The sequence below is a fragment of the Perissodus microlepis genome, chromosome 6 (assembly GCF_051167445.1).
Source record: "Perissodus microlepis isolate ML-2025 ecotype Zambia chromosome 6, ASM5116744v1, whole genome shotgun sequence".
Taxonomy (NCBI): Eukaryota; Metazoa; Chordata; class Actinopteri; order Cichliformes; family Cichlidae; genus Perissodus; species Perissodus microlepis.
In genome coordinates this window covers 22,168,332-22,184,622 of record NC_140466.1, presented here as the reverse complement: position 1 = coordinate 22,184,622, position 16,291 = coordinate 22,168,332, and the positions used below count along the sequence as shown (strand labels likewise).

General features: G+C 41.3%; 1 protein-coding gene across 4 annotated transcripts in view; it reads left to right on the top strand.

Annotated features, from left to right (window-relative positions):
- fbxo41 (F-box protein 41) overlaps nucleotides 1-11,900 on the top strand; it is a 67,793-nt gene extending 55,893 nt beyond the window's left edge. For all 4 annotated transcript variants that reach the window (XM_084931490.1, XM_084931493.1, XM_084931491.1 and 1 more), the window contains exons 7-14: nucleotides 1,083-1,321; nucleotides 1,433-1,548; nucleotides 2,459-2,611; nucleotides 2,781-2,876; nucleotides 2,970-3,088; nucleotides 3,343-3,501; nucleotides 3,671-3,786; nucleotides 7,251-11,900. In XM_084931490.1, the coding sequence (XP_084787616.1) occupies nucleotides 1,083-1,321; nucleotides 1,433-1,548; nucleotides 2,459-2,611; nucleotides 2,781-2,876; nucleotides 2,970-3,088; nucleotides 3,343-3,501; nucleotides 3,671-3,786; nucleotides 7,251-7,313 (1,061 nt within the window). In that variant the 3' untranslated portion in view covers nucleotides 7,314-11,900. The remainder of the gene's footprint in view (nucleotides 1-1,082; nucleotides 1,322-1,432; nucleotides 1,549-2,458; nucleotides 2,612-2,780; nucleotides 2,877-2,969; nucleotides 3,089-3,342; nucleotides 3,502-3,670; nucleotides 3,787-7,250) is intronic.
- The last annotated feature ends 4,391 nt before the right edge of the window (nucleotides 11,901-16,291 follow it).

The following is a 16,291-nucleotide window of genomic DNA, read 5'->3' as shown; positions in this document are numbered from 1 at the left end:
TAGTGTCCTTCAGAAAGTTGGCGCCACCGTGTGACAGAATGTTTTTTTTCTTTTTTTAAAGAGGATTTAAAGTAAGAGTCTCAACTCACCCATCATGTCTTTTACGTTTTGTTAGAAAAACGGGAAACAGTTGCAGTGATTTATTGAAATGTGCAAGCATACATGGAAATGCAGCATACAGGGCAAAAACACAGTGTGTGTAACTTTACTGACCTTGAAAGTCAGAGTTTAACCTGGCCGCCTTTATTTTTCAACACAGCCTGAACCTTCTTAGGTTCAGGCTGTGTTGAAATAGTGTTTAAAAAAAATTAGGAATAGTTCTTCAGGCTTCTTAAAAGACTTTCAAAGTGCTTCTTTGAAGGTAAAGTATTGTCAAAAATCAAAATGGTTCTTGTCTGTGTTCATAATTCCCTCGGTTTTGACAAAACCCCACAGTGTAAATGTAGCCTGAAACAAGATTTCTGACAATGCTTCAGTGAACTGTCAGCCCTTTGCTGGATTTCTTCCCTATATCTTAAGGATTTGACTTTCAGATACTGTTAATTGTTAATCTATGCTAAATAGTTATTTCCTCCACATGTCCAGCTTCCTCATTATGTTTTGAAAGTACACCATACCCCAAGATGTTCCAAATTTTTGGCTAATAGATCTTTGGGAGTCACCTTGTTGTTGCAAAAATAATATTTGATGCTTGTCAAAGTGTAATCTTTGGTATTTTTCTTAGATTCAACTAAAGAAATGGGTGCTTTACTAAGTTGCAAACACAGCACGGTTCCTCCCTTGACTAGGGTGCTTTCGTATGCTTGACTGATTCATAGGTCAGTGCTAAGTGGTTTAACACACAACCCCCCCAAACATTCCTCTGAAAGAGTGAGTGAACAAGCAGATGTTTAGAAAGCTATTGAACTATTGTTTAAGACCACTTTCTTTAAAAAAAAAAAAGACAAAGTCTGGCTTCTTCAAAGCAAAATATAAAGAAATGAGTGTTGGCTCAAGATTTTTGCACAGTACTGTATTTGCACAATAATTTTGTTAATCTAGTACGATTAGGAACTGGATTAAAGACTCTTCTATTCCCACAGGTCGGTCTGAAGGCGTCTACAGCAAGCCATGCAGACATGAAAAGAGTCCTTCCAAATCCAATGAGGTGATCAGTCCAGAGATCCTGAAGATACGTGCTGCCCTCTTTTGTATCTTCACCTACCTGGATACTAAGACGCTGCTGAGAGCTGCCGAGGTCTGCCGCAATTGGAAGTTTGTGGCCCGCCACCCAGCCGTGTGGACCAGAGTGCTGTTAGAGAACGCTCGCATCTCTTCCAAGGTGCTTAGTGAACATGAAGATATTGTGATATATGTAACAGTCAAGATAACCATGTGCTTACTGTTATTATTTAAGTTGTATTTCCTTTGTACATGTATTTTTTTTTCTCAGTTTCTTAGCACAATGTCTCAGTGGTGCACTCAGACGCACTCTCTGATCCTGCAAAACCTTAAACCAAGACAGCGGGGCAAGAAGGAAACCAAGGAGGATTACCTGAAAAGCACACGGTGAGGCACACATCCAACATATAGCTGCCAAAGACTGCATGTAAAATGTGGTCACTCCCACCACAGTGTCTTCCACTGCTTTGTGGATTCGCGTTTTGATGTTGTTGCTAACTTAGTTTCACCTTCAGACAAGAGGGTGGAATGCTAAGCTATCAGCTAATGTCAGCAAGCTATGGACTGTATTAAAAGCTCTCAGAGACGCAGTGGAGAGGTGCAGTTGAATGACTTGAACTATCCGTGGTAAAATAATTCAGAGCTTTAAATCTTAACTCAAAAATGGATGAGTTGTTAAAAAAAACTTCAGCTACAAAAACCAAAAATCTGACTTTTAGTATGCTTATTTTTCACTGTTGGACAGTTTAACATGAGAGCTCATGGTGACAACCTCAAGCAGGCCATGTGATAAAAAGCCCTGGAGCTCGCTGCTCGACCGATAAGCTCAGTTCCTCTTTTCAAATCCCTGCCTAGTGGCTCATTCACACCTGTTACTGCAGTGTGTGTTGTTTTGGCTTTATTAAGCATTGCTGTGCAAACTGTCAAACTAAGTGACATACCAAATGACTCCTCAAAGAGTGATTGATAAGCGGAAGCTACCAGGAGAAGGATAATTGATGAATACTGACATTTCCGTGCTGCCTGATTATGCTCGGCATGTAAAAGATCAGTTATGATTTCCTGGAAGTAGAAAAGTAGATATTTGATATGAGTGGACGAGTGGAACGTGGAGTGAAGGAAACGAATTAGAGTTAAGTAGGTGCTCCCAGGTTACGCTGATACAACTTGGATATGCTGCAAATGTTAGTGGACCCTTTTTTGTTATTTTCTATAAATGGTACTTTTGGAGTGTCAAAAGGCAAAAAAATCACCTTCTGTCTTTTTCTGTTGACCTTCCCTTAAATCTCTGTCTAAGTGGCTGTCTGGAGGAGGGTCTAGAGGCGTTGTTAAAGGCCACAGGAAGTAACCTGCTGATACTGAAGATTTCACACTGCCCCAACCTGCTGACTGATCGCTCCCTTTGGCTGGCCAGCTGCTACTGCCGAGCCCTTCAGGCTGTAACATACAGGTAGACTCTCACACTGACATCCAGGTCCTGTCTTTTGTGAAATAACGTACACTCAGACCGCTTTATAAAAACAAATAGAAACTATCCTGCTTTTTATCCCGAAGTCATGCTCTAATCTGTATAATATTGCGTGCAATTTGGTTATTTGTGCATATTTATTCTATTTCAGGAGTGCCACAGATCCAGTTGGTCAGGAGGTTATCTGGGCCCTTGGAGCTGGATGTAGAGACATTATATCCCTACAGGTGGCGCCATTACATCCATGGTAACACACGCCATCTCATACCCAGAAACTCTGTTAAAATATAGGATTGCAAACAAATCAATGAACATTTCAAACCCAGTCTTTTCCCTTCAGCCAACAACCCGCTCGCTTCAGTAACCGATGTCTGCAGACCATTGGAAGATGCTGGCCGCACCTCCGTGCTCTTGGTGTGGGCGGTGCTGGGTGTGGGATTCAGGGACTGGCCTCATTGGGTAAACTAGAATAATAATTCCACTCCTTAGCGATTACAAATTAGAGTTTGAGCTTCACTGATCTAATTACTTTGTGTCTTTTCTTGTATTTGATGTTTTTATCCAAATGAGTCTTGTCCATTCTTTGTTGTCCTGACATTATTTAGTTTAAAAGACCTGCATTTCTGCTACAGCTCCTAAAAATATAAGTGAGTCTTTGTGTCCTGCAGTAACCTCTGCTGTGTTTTATTTTGAAATCCTCCCTCTCTGTGCAGCGAGGAACTGCATGCGCCTGCAGGTGTTAGAGTTGGACCATGTGAGTGAAATCAACCAGGAGGTGGCAGCAGAGGTTTGCAGAGAGGGCTTGAAGGGCCTCGAGATGCTGGTGCTCACCTCCACACCAGTCACCCCGAAAGCCCTGCTCCACTTCAACAGTGAGTTTGAAATAAATAAATAAATCAGGCTAAGTAGCTTTGCAGTTAACTAGTGTGGCTGTGTAGTCAATAATATTAAAGCAGAACTCTAAGCAGAGTCATGTTTTTGCTGTTACATTACTGCCGGTGTTGTTACTTATGTGTGTTAACGCTCCTTCCATTTATGTAGGTGTTTGCCGCAACCTCAAATCCATTGTGGTTCAGATCGGTATAGAAGATTACTTTGAGGACCCGAACAGCCCAGAAGCTAGAAAACTGTTTGATGAGATGGTTAACAAGCTCCAGGTAACAGCACCTTTGTGTCTCACAGTCCACCCACACTTCACATACATAGTTTGATACACCAGTTTTTCAACTGATGAGACATCCAGTACTGTTCACAGACAAAATCAAGTTACAGGCATTCATTACTCAAGAGGAGGAAACCAACAGAAACCCAAACCTGCCTGCTAACCTCTCAGTTAAAATTAAATTTCCCATTTTTAGAAAATGCAGTGCATGATTGAGGTGACCTGTGGAAGTTCACACCGAGGTGATTTTAGTGACTTTAGATGCTGACCGCTGTTTGAGCCAGGCGAGCTGGTCTGAGTATTTCAGAAACTGCTTTTTTACTCAAACATCCCCACACAACCATCTCTGCAGTTTACAGAGATGGTCTGGAAAGTAGGAAGTATCCAGTGAGCAGCAGCTCCTACAGTGAAGATACCTTGTTGATGTCAGAGGTTAGAGGAGAATGACCGGACTACTTTGAGCTGATAGGAAGGCAACCATGAGGTGTGCAGAAGCGCAACTACAACAGCAGAACACCACACAGGGTGCCATCTCAAACTGGTTTCTTGAACGTAACACTGAGTTCACTGTAGTCAAATGACCTCCACAGTCAGCAGATCTCAATCCAGTAGAGGAACTTTAGGATGCAGTGGCATAGGGGATTCACATCATGGACGTGCAGCTGACAAGTCTGCAGCAGCTGTGTGATGGTGTCATGTCAGTATGGGCATATCATCACACCAGCACCTTGAAGAATTAAGGCAGTTTTGAAGGCCAAAGGAGGTCGAGCCTGCTACTGATGGAAACTTTATTCTGTGTTATTTCCTTCTAAAAACATGCAGCCAAACACAATGTGACTGTCAAACAAACCACAAGCACCAGAAAATGTGCCAAGGTGGCGCCACCTTATCTCGCTGTTGTTTTGCATCTCTGTGTTCTTCTGCTGTTGTCGTTTTCCTCTCAGGCAAAACTGACTATCACAGCTGACTTAGTGCTGTTCTGTCAAACATCCAGAATAAATAAAAAGAGTTTAGCCAATGAGAGCAAGACGTTTTTGTTTAAATAACTGTACAGTATCAGTTTGTATTATTGTTTGTTAGTGTAACTTTTATGTAGGAGTGAATATGATTTGTAATTTGGAAACATAACTCCTTCTTATACAGGGAGTGCAGAATTATTAGGCAAGTTGTATTTTTGAGGAATAATTTTATTATTGAACAACAACCATGTTCTCAATGAACCCAAAAAACTCATCAATATCAAAGCTGAATGTTTTTGGAAGTAGTTTTTAGTTTGTTTTTAGTTTGAGCTATTTTAGGGGGATATCTGTGTGTGCAGGTGACTATTACTGTGCATAATTATTAGGCAACTTAACAAAAAACAAATATATACCCATTTCAATTATTTCTTTTTACCAGTGAAACCAATATAACATCTCCACATTCACAAATATACATTTCTGACATTCAAAAACAAAACAAAAACAAATCAGCGACCAATATAGCCACCTTTCTTTGCAAGGACAGTCAAAAGCCTGCCATCCATGGATTCTGTCAGTGTTTTGATCTGTTCACCATCAACATTGCGTGCAGCAGCAACCACAGCCTCCCAGACACTGTTCAGAGAGGTGTACTGTTTTCCCTCCTTGTAAATCTCACATTTGATGATGGACCACAGGTTCTCAATGGGGTTCAGATCAGGTGAACAAGGAGGCCATGTCATTAGTTTTTCTTCTTTTATACCCTTTCTTGCCAGCCACGCTGTGGAGTACTTGGACGCGTGTGATGGAGCATTGTCCTGCATGAAAATCATGTTTTTCTTGAAGGATGCAGACTTCTTCCTGTACCACTGCTTGAAGAAGGTGTCTTCCAGAAACTGGCAGTAGGACTGGGAGTTGAGCTTGACTCCATCCTCAACCCGAAAAGGCCCCACAAGCTCATCTTTGATGATACCAGCCCAAACCAGTACTCCACCTCCACCTTGCTGGCGTCTGAGTCGGACTGGAGCTCTCTGCCCTTTACCAATCCAGCCACGGGCCCATCCATCTGGCCCATCAAGACTCACTCTCATTTCATCAGTCCATAAAACCTTAGAAAAACCAGTCTTGAGATATTTCTTGGCCCAGTCTTGACGTTTCAGCTTGTGTGTCTTGTTCAGTGGTGGTCGTCTTTCAGCCTTTCTTACCTTGGCCATGTCTCTGAGTATTGCACACCTTGTGCTTTTGGGCACTCCAGTGATGTTGCAGCTCTGAAATATGGCCAAACTGGTGGCAAGTGGCATCTTGGCAGCTGCACGCTTGACTTTTCTCAGTTCATGGGCAGTTATTTTGCACCTTGGTTTTTCCACACGCTTCTTGCGACCCTGTTGACTATTTTGAATGAAACGCCTGATTGTTCGATGATCACGCTTCAGAAGCTTTGCAATTTTGAGACTGCTGCATCCCTCTGCAAGATATCTCACTATTTTTGACTTTTCTGAGCCTGTCAAGTCCGTCTTTTGATCCATTTTGCCAAAGGAAAGGAAGTTGCCTAATAATTATGCACACCTGATATAGGGTGTTGATGTCATTAGACCACACCCCTTCTCATTACAGAGATGCACATCACCTAATATGCTTAATTGGTAGTAGGCTTTCGAGCCTATACAGCTTGGAGTAAGACAACATGCATGAAGAGGATGATGTGGACAAAATACTCATTTGCCTAATAATTCTGCACTCCCTGTATACACCCCCCACTCTTTGTCAGCCCCCGTTATGAGTCTTCCTGAATGAGCAGTTACTATTTTACTAAAGTAACAGCCATTCATTCATCAAAGGTCGACTGTGCAATGTTAATGTCTGACATTGTAGTTACTGTATCTGGTAACAAAGGTCCTGTATACACATGACTAAGAGTTAGGTCAATAGTTGTTAAGTGGGCACAGTGCATCTATCTTTATCACAGTTGCATACCATTAGACCATGACTCAGTCCTCAAAGCCCCAGTGGTGGTTTGTTGTGGATGTGCTGCCGCTATGCTGCCAAGATGCTTTGGCTGTTGTTGAAGCTTAACACACACACACACACACACACACACACACACACACACACACACACACACACACACACACACACACACACACACACACACACACACACACAAAGCTGTAGAATCAAGAGATTATTTTAGTTTGAGGTATTTTTTTCTTTTCTCTCCAAAAGGTGCAAACAGCTCTGATTCACTTTTATCCCTCCTTCCTCACGATTGCTGTGGAGAAAGAAACATCAAAGTGAATCATCTGTTTTGTCAAACAAGTCGTGTAAGGGTGAAGCATAAAGGGCAAAAAAGGTGCATCTGTACAAAAATAAAAGAGCATGACAAGATGGAGATTTATAGAGGATAGACTATTTGGCTTGCAGGTATTTAGAGATAAGTCATACACACCGTGTGTCTCTACAGGAAACGAGATTATGATATCGCACTCTCTTTTACTTTCAGGCTCTAAAGAAGAGACCCGGCTTCTCCAAAATCCTCCACGTGAAAGCAGACAGTCTCTGCTAACGTCTTTTGTGCAGGTTCCTCAAGCCTTGGAGAGGGTGCCATCACGGCTCCAGCCAATCAAAAAGACCCAGCTGTTCCTGGAGTTGAATGCGTCTGCAGCATCGTGAAGAAGTAGTATCGAGGGCTCAGTGTGCATTTTGCTAAAGTACAAATCTAAGACAGAAAAACTTGATACAGTTATCTCGTTAATATCGGTTAGCCAGTTTGACTTGCAGCGGCACTATGTATCAGAAAGGGGGGCTTGTTTTAAACTTGACAAACTCAAGAAACGCAACAGCTTACTCTAAATTTTCCTTTGCAGTAACCTTTTTGCTTTTTCCATTCAAAAAAGTGGTTTGTGTCATTGCACAGAGCAGATCCCTTTTATTGCAACACTTAAAGCCACACGACAGCGCTTTTTAGCTGTCCGCATCCACACAGTGCTCAATGTAGACTAACACCAACAGCTGATGGGCTGACGGGCTGCAGAACATGATCACAGGCAAATGTGACTTCTCTTATTCAAGTTCACGTTGTGTTTGTGTCTGCGTGGATGACTTAAACACATAAATGGAAATTGTGACAAAGTACTGGATCAAGCCTGTACATTGAAACTGGACAATGGATGACTTTGAACACTTACTGCTTCCACCCAGAACAGAAATATGCTGCACCAGCTCCGGGTTCCGTGGACAGAGCGCAAAGGACAGCCACACACACAAACACAAACACACACAGACCTTCAGTCTTCTAAACACTGCCTGGCAGTGATGCATTTTGCCTCCTCTTCTCTAACATCCTCTGTTTCCATATGTTTAAAAAAAAACAAAAACAAACAAGGTCACAAATCTTGTGTTTTTAAATATTTGGGCCTTTTCATCCCAGACAGCAGGATTTAATACCTGACGTTACCGGTGCCATTCGTAACAGTGTCCTCATTCCAGTGAGCGTTTTCTCCAATGTGCCATTAACGAGGGGGAAAGGGGGACCAAGTGTTTGATCACTAAAATCAAAAGCAGTGTTGACGTTTGATTTAAATGTGTGTGAATTTAAGGCGTTGTGTTTCATATGGGACAAAGTCTCCAGGTGTATGCAGGTGTCGTAGAGTTCGGACGTCATCCGACTTTCTTCGTTTGCCACCTGAATCAGTGCCATTCCCGTTCACGGAGCTTCTCGTGGCCAAAGCTCTTGTGCGATCCCTCATTTGTATTCATTTAACATTAACGTACTCTGCCTCCCTCTGCTGGTGATTCCATGCAGATGCAGCGCTGACGTGCAGCTGGCGTTATGTGACACTTTGTACCCTTTGCAGCATGGAACAAGGATCACCTTTTACTATTTTGCAGACATAAGGGATCAGGTCTTCGGTGTCACCTTTAAAATTGGAAAAGCGACCTGACTACAGTTTAGTGTATGTTTTGGAAATCCTCAAGAAGTATGAGTAGCAATACCTGCAGTAGTTAAACTTACTGTGTTCACTCTTCTGTGCTGCAAATAGCTTAAAAGGGAGGAGCGCCAGTGATTTTTATACAGCCAGATCACCCGTATACACACACAGATACACACAGTAACACAGCCTGTGAAAACAGTATCTTAATATATGCTGAGGCTCTGCAGGAGCGTTGTCCTGTCTGAGAAAATAGAAATTGTGATCTGGTGGTTATCTCACATTTCTAACAGAAAACCTGGGATCTGAACTGTGGGTGTAAAAAGATGTAGGTGGTTACCAAAAAACTGTATTTCGGAGTGCTGCGATGGACTGTTTTATTTATTTATTTTTTATAGTTTTTGAAACTTGATGATTCTATGGACCAAAATTCTGCTGCACTGAATTTTAAATGTCTCTCTAATGAGTTCCCTGACTTTATGGAAGTGCAATACTAAATCTCTAAACGGAGCTCACAATCACTTTTAAAGGGGACCTATTGTGCTCATTTCAATTCAATTTTATTTATATTCCCAAAAACATTCGCCTCAAGGCGCTTAATATTGTGGAGTAAAGAAGGAACCACAATATTGGAAAGAAACCCCAACAATCATGACACCCCCGCCTACCAGTGAGCAAGAACCTGGCAACAGTGGGAAGGAAAAACTCCCGTTTAAAGGGAAGAAACCTCCGGCAGAACCAGGCTCAGGGAGGGGCAGCCATCTGCTGCGACCGGTTGGGTGCTGAGGGTAAAGAGCGCCATATTTTTATTCTTGGGCTCTACTAGGTAGCTTTGCATGATTCACAGACAAAAGTAATTCCTTATTTTGCTTAATCTAAGCAAAATAAGCCTTCAGAAAGATTCAGAAAGTCACGTGAGAGGTGGGTGGAGATTCTGTGCTCACAGTTATCTGCCTCAGATGACCGTACCAAGGATTTCCGCTCTCTCGGTGACATCATAAAAATGTCATCTGTAGCCTGATAAACTTTCAGAAACCAAACATGTAGTTTGAAGCCTTAGCTTTTGGTTCACGGGGATTATGAGGAGCAGTATGAATGGAAAGCATAGCAGGTCCCTCGCTGTAAACAAATCACGAGCACAGTTCTGTAACAAGTTTCAAAATTAATCAAGAGACGTGCAGAACATCACTTCTTCTTCTACTCTGTCACTTTACACACCTTATTCGCCCGACGGCCCTGCGTCGCCACGCCAGGCTGCATCATTTGTGGGCGGAACAGCAGCAGAGCAGAGCAGGTTGACATTTTCAAGGAGCCCTGTGTGGGTGTCTGTCACGTGAGCTCTTTAAAATTCCCAGATAAACAAAGCTCTTAGCCGCTCTGCTTCACAGTCAGATATGCGTACGCAGACTTGTATAACTGCAAATTGTTGTGACGACAATTCGGGAACAGTCTTGGATGTCCATTTCTCTGTGTTCTTCCAGTACCGCATATTTATTATCCCACACTGGTCACAGATTGTTTGCTGGGTGCAGGTGAAGGAAATGTGGGGAATGGTGTAAAGGTTTGCTGACACAATAGAGAAAACACAAAAGCACTTGTTGATTTTATTTTATTTTTTTAGTTTTAGACAATCCTGCCTTGGTTATCAGCTACTCTGTACATAATGTTTGCTTAAAAAAAAAAAAAGCAACAAAAATGACCAACCTTTGATGTTATATAATATTAAGGTCATACTAACGAGTGGCAAAGTTGAAGTTTACAGGTGTTCACTCTGTAAGCGTTTTCTCTCCAAAGGTTGGCGACAGACGAGCAGAGAGAATTATATTATGTATAACAGTAGTGTTGAAATTGCAGTTGTGTGCTAGATACTTTATATTAAATGTGCATCAGAGTCATATAGAGATGGAAATTATTTAAGAAGAGGTTAAAGTTAATAATCAGCTATTTATTTCTATAAAAAAAGAGCGATGTGTAATACTGTTGGCATGTTTGTGTTCACGCATCAGTCATTGAGTTGCCTTCTTTACTGTTCTGCTACTGTGGCGAGAAAATTATTCGATGTTTAAAGAGCTTTGATTGCCTGCAGGTTAATAATCTTTATTTCAACCCGTCTGTTGTTGCACTAGTGAAAAACAAAACAGGATTTAAAAAAAAAAGAAGATATTTCAGATGTTTATTATAAGAGTGTTGTTTTTAATGTTCAGCTATCTCTCAGTATTTTATGATGCACTTTTTTCCCCCCTTTTATCGGCCGGCCGGTCGTCGGTTGTGTAGGGAGCGACGGCGGTCGGCCTGCCCGTCGGCGCCTTCTGATGGGCTACTAAAAAGGAACTCTTCGCTTACGTGTCGGTTTCATTGGGAAGGTGATTTCGGAAACACGATAAGCGATACTTTTACGAACTTCTATAAGTGAACAGACATACGGTTTCTCATCTGTCATATCTCTTCATGTTGGGAAGGGGAAAAGATCGAACCTGATTCAGCTACATTCAAGTGTTTTTTAGGTTACCGATATGACCTTACGCTCATCTATTTTGAAACATTTTTAATTGATTTGCTTTAGTTTTGCTTTTATTTGCCGATTTCACGCGCACACCCATCAGTACATCAGTTGCTTTATTTTGAAGTTGGCCTGCTGAGGTTGTTGCAGAGCCCTTTTGTTGCCCTCTAAACCTGCAGATTAGAGGTGCCAAGCGTACTCCAGTGACTCCTTTTGGTTCGAGTTATGATCCTGTAGTTGTTTCATTGTTTTGAAAATGGAAGGTACTTTCTCATTCACTTTTGTTTTGTTTGTTTTATTTAAATCAAGTATCCTCTCTTGCAGTTACCCCAGTTTATCATAGTGTGCAATAGAGAAATGGTGTCTGAGTGTTCATGTACCTCTCTGTACATATTTTATGTGTGATTGATTGTATTCTGCCCATTCATCTGAACAGTATTTTACACATTACCTCAACACTTAACTGGGCAATTAAGTGTGCCGTTTGTCTTTGTAATCTTTGTTTTCCTTTTATTTTTTGACCGCCGGCTGATCCATGAACTTCATCCGATTTGCTTGAGACGAAATTAATTCTGTTGCTGGAAAAACAACAACAACAAAAAACACAAATAACTTTCCCAAAACATGATCAGCCTTCTCTGATGACTGCAATAGATGGAAATGTTTTACTGCTCATTTTCACTCATTTTGTTGTCATCAATAAAAACTGCTTTAAATTGTACTGGCTCATTTTTTTAAAATAATTTTTTTTTGTCATTTTAGAATAAAATCATATCCTAGTAAGATGTTAAGATATGACTGTAGTAGAAAATCCTTTAAAACAGAAAGATCACGGTTTCACAGGCCACTTTATTATCTACACCTTGCTAGAAACCAAAGGTGCTCTGTTGGATTGAGATGTGGTGACTGTGGAGGCCATTTGAGTACTGTGAACTCTTCATCATGTTAAAAAACGCAGTTTGAGATGATTTGAGCTTTGTGACACGGTGTGTTATCAGAAGATGGGTACACTGTGGTCATGAAGGGATGGACATCAGCAGCAATACTCTCATAGGCTGTAGTGTTTAAATGATGCTCAGTTGGTACATTTCTGGGCATAATGCACGTGACTGTAATAAATCCACCCCAAAATCAAATTTTACCATCTATTTTCTATAAAAATGTCATTTATTATTGTAAAATTATAAATCTGTGACTTAAATTGATAAGGAACACCCGATGACGCGACTTGTCAACGTGTGCATACTTTTGAAAAGAAAAAAAGAAATGAAATAAAAGCACCGTCCCCACATGTAATGAGCCACTCAAAACAGCAGAGCAGATCACTTTAGCTTTGGCCTGGAAAGATGTAGCTGAATGGTTAAATCGTCTCTCTCTTCAGCCTCACGTGTTCCCTGCTGGACCGGGACTCCTGCCAGAACTTTGTCCCCATGTTTCCTCTCTGCTTTCTTACAGTCTGAATGAAGGAGGAGGCTGAGTATGCTGCACACGGAGAACAAAGTTTCAGCTTTGCTGCCTCTTACACACAAACAATTTCCCAGCGCAGCTGATTTCATAACTTGCTGAAACAAGTGAATGTTTCAAAGCTCCACTAATGAATGTTTTTAAAATGAGTCAAACGGCAGGATGTCATCCGAAAAAGATGATTCATAGTTAATGAAAATACAAACAATCTGCAGTGAGACTTTTTTTCTCTTTAGCTTTTGATTTTATTACTATAGTATGGTATAATCTCATATTTCAGAAGGTTAAGGAAAACATGAAAAGATAACAGACAATAATAATAATTTAAGGATATTTTATTGAAAGTGAAAATGGTACAAATATTCTGGAGCTGTTCCTACAACAGTTAAATCATAATGATATATTATTTCTTAAAGAAAATAATGAAAATGGAACAATCAAAACTTCTTATTGAAAGGTTATTGAAGCATGCAAAGCAGTGGCAGGAAACTTTGTGTGTGTGTGGGACTTGCATGCATTTCCCACGCTTACTGAAATGGGAGCGCAGGTGCTTTAACGCTCTCATGAGCCCCGAACATCTCTCTTTTAACCCCTGTTTTAGTAAAAGTAACACAAAACATGGATGAAAATTAACCTTCAACGTAAGCAGAAGGCTAACAACACTAAGAAAAAAGACGGGTGAAACACTGGGGTGGCTATACTTCTACTCAAATCAACAAAATAAAATAAGGAACCAACAATTTAAAAACACCACAATCTACTATAATAAAAACAAGAAACTGAAAGTTCAACAAACATGAAAATCAAAACTTCGAACACCACAATAACAGTAAAATTGCCACAGAAACCATTATGTAAACAAACTGAGGACAAAAACTAAGGATATTTGTGTTTGGTTTTTATTTCTTTGTTGTCCCAAAGCTTCTTGCAATAAATCCTATACCGTTGGAAAGCCTGTTTACTTCCACTAAATGTTACCACATTTGTAAGCAAAATGCATTTGTGGGTTGCGCCCATGAAAAGCTTCCCAAATCTTCTCTGCCAATGCTAAACAGCTTATTCATGCTTGGTGTCCGTATTTATTGGAGGATTGGAAGTCTAAAGTAACAAGAGGGTACTGGCAATTTAACAGTTTATTCATTTAACACAGAGAGGCCTCAACAGCATGTGGAAGACACAACTGTCCGCCACCTCCTTGTCACCACCTTGGTCACACACTGCTGTGGGATGGGATCCCATTCTTCTTCCCCCATTTGCCGCAAGTCAGCCAGTGTGGTTGTACTGGTCACTCTAGCCCAAACTGCATGCTCACCCTAATCCAGCAAGTGTTAGTGAGGTTGAGGTCAGGACTGCAGGCAGTCATCTGTCCTCTCCACTCCCAAACTTAACATAGTCTCTGATAAACCCCACTCTGTGGGGCGAGCATTGTCATGTCGGTGGACTGAGTTCAGTCATAGTGTGTGGAGATATGGGACTGCCGCTGGTTGCAGAATCTCATCAATATCTCTGCATTGAGGTTGGCTTCAATGATGACGAGCCTTGCTTTTCCATCACGGTAAAAGCTGTTAGCATATCAGTGAAGCAATCAGCATAGTGCTCTCCGAGCCTTCTCCACACACAAACACACAAAATCCCCCGGCTCATGCTTTATGTATTTTCATCCATTTTCTTCCACTTATCCTTATCAGGGTCAGAGGGGCAGCTGGAGCCTATCCCAGCTACCGCAGGGCGAGAGGCGGGGTACACCCTAGACAGATCCAGGTGTGTTGCAGGGCTAACAAACAGACACTCGCATTTACACCTATGGTCAGTTTAGAATCACCACTGAACCTAACCCCACTAACTGCATGTGTTTGGACTGTGGGAGGAAGCTGGAAGTGAACCCACGCAGACAAAGGTAGAACATGCAAACTCCACACAGGCCAGATGGTGAATTTGAACCTTGTTCTTTCTTGCTGTGAGACAGCAGTGCTAACCACCGCGCTGCTCTTTATGTATTGTACTTCTAGTTTCAATTCTGTTAAGTGGAAGTAGTGAAAGCAATTACTAACATCCTGTTGCAAAGGGAAGCAGAGAACAGCAGGCAGTGGAGTTGACACAGGCATATGTGTTTTTCAAAAGTTTCGTCTCTGCTAGAGTGCCTGATGATCCAGCCCAAACTATAAGCGTTCAAGCCTAATCCTAAAAGCAGAGAGCACGTCTACTTTTGCCACAGCATTCTGGATGAATGTTTTTCAGGGAGCTTTTACAGCAACGTGATATAATAATGAATAACAGTAGTCAAGCCTAGAAGTAATACATGCATGAACTAACCTTTCAATATGAGGAAGTGTGTTTCTATTTTAGCGGTATTTCACAAATATAAGGTGTTGGTCTCTACATGCTATTGTGGCACAGTATGGTCTGGTTAGGATCCAGGATGGAGGAACTGAGACCAACCTAGACACGTCCCAGTTTAAAGCCATCAGTCCTCCATCACATTCCCAACTGTCAGTTAGAATACCACATAACAGCTCCACAAGTAGGGAGGAAGGAAAGCACAATATACATGCATATAATATAAATTAAGCTAACAGGTGATAAAAAGTAGATATATTGGTAATCTTGAAATGTATTTACTTACAAATCCTAGCTTTAGCTGATCTATTAAGTGCCCCACGTACAGGTAAATATACAGTTAATTGCATAATATTGAAAAAGGAAGAAGGGTTTCACTCATTTTTAATTACAAACCCACTCAGGGGTTTTCCACCTCTGCTTAGATGGGCTGAAAGTTGCCCATAGGCTTGGTGCAGATTCAGAAAAGATAAAGGTTGAATATTTATTCTGCCTCTTGCTCAAATTAAAAGACGATAGGAACAGGAGGAACTCATTTTCTCACACCGAGCCATCCATCGATCCAGCACATACATCAGACATCATTCACAAGCGACGCTTCGAGCTCAGTGCAGAAAAACACAAGTGTATAATGTATAAACCATTACTGCCTTTCTCTGAGGGATTGTCCTGACATTGTGTGCCTGCATGCTCACAGAGAGGCATTGAAGTGAGTCATTGTTAATGCTTTTAATGGTTTTCCTGCAGTTACAAGTAGAAAGTCTGCTGTGAAGGCCAAACCGCTGATGACTTCTGAAACGTGTTTGCTTTTTCTGGGAACTGCAGCTGAGCAGCAGGTCACCTTTGTTCAAATTCAAATACATTTAAGCAGCTAGCGTGCACAAATATCAACACTCTATTATTAGATACCAGGAATTACGACTATCTAGTTCTATATATCGGCCTTTTGACTTTGTAATTTTACTGCTTTTATGTTTTCCCAAGATTTGGGGAATGCATTGAAATGTTGTTTTGAATGTGTGCGTGATGGTCTTTGTGGATTGCACTGAGTGAGAACAGAATGCACCCATGCTAGAGAACAGACATCTTTTCTCAGTCGTGAATTAAAGCCCCCTTTTTTTCTGTGTGACAGTACGAATTGTTCCACCTTGAAAGGAGCAATAACAGCGACTTCAGTCAGGCTCTGTCTGCACTTGCCCACACAGTAATGAGACGAGGTCTAATCAGACAAAGTGAAAACACCTGTGTGGGTGGCCCGTGACCATTTAGAGGCTTTAGTTCCCAAACATTTTAAAAACAAAATTAAAGAGC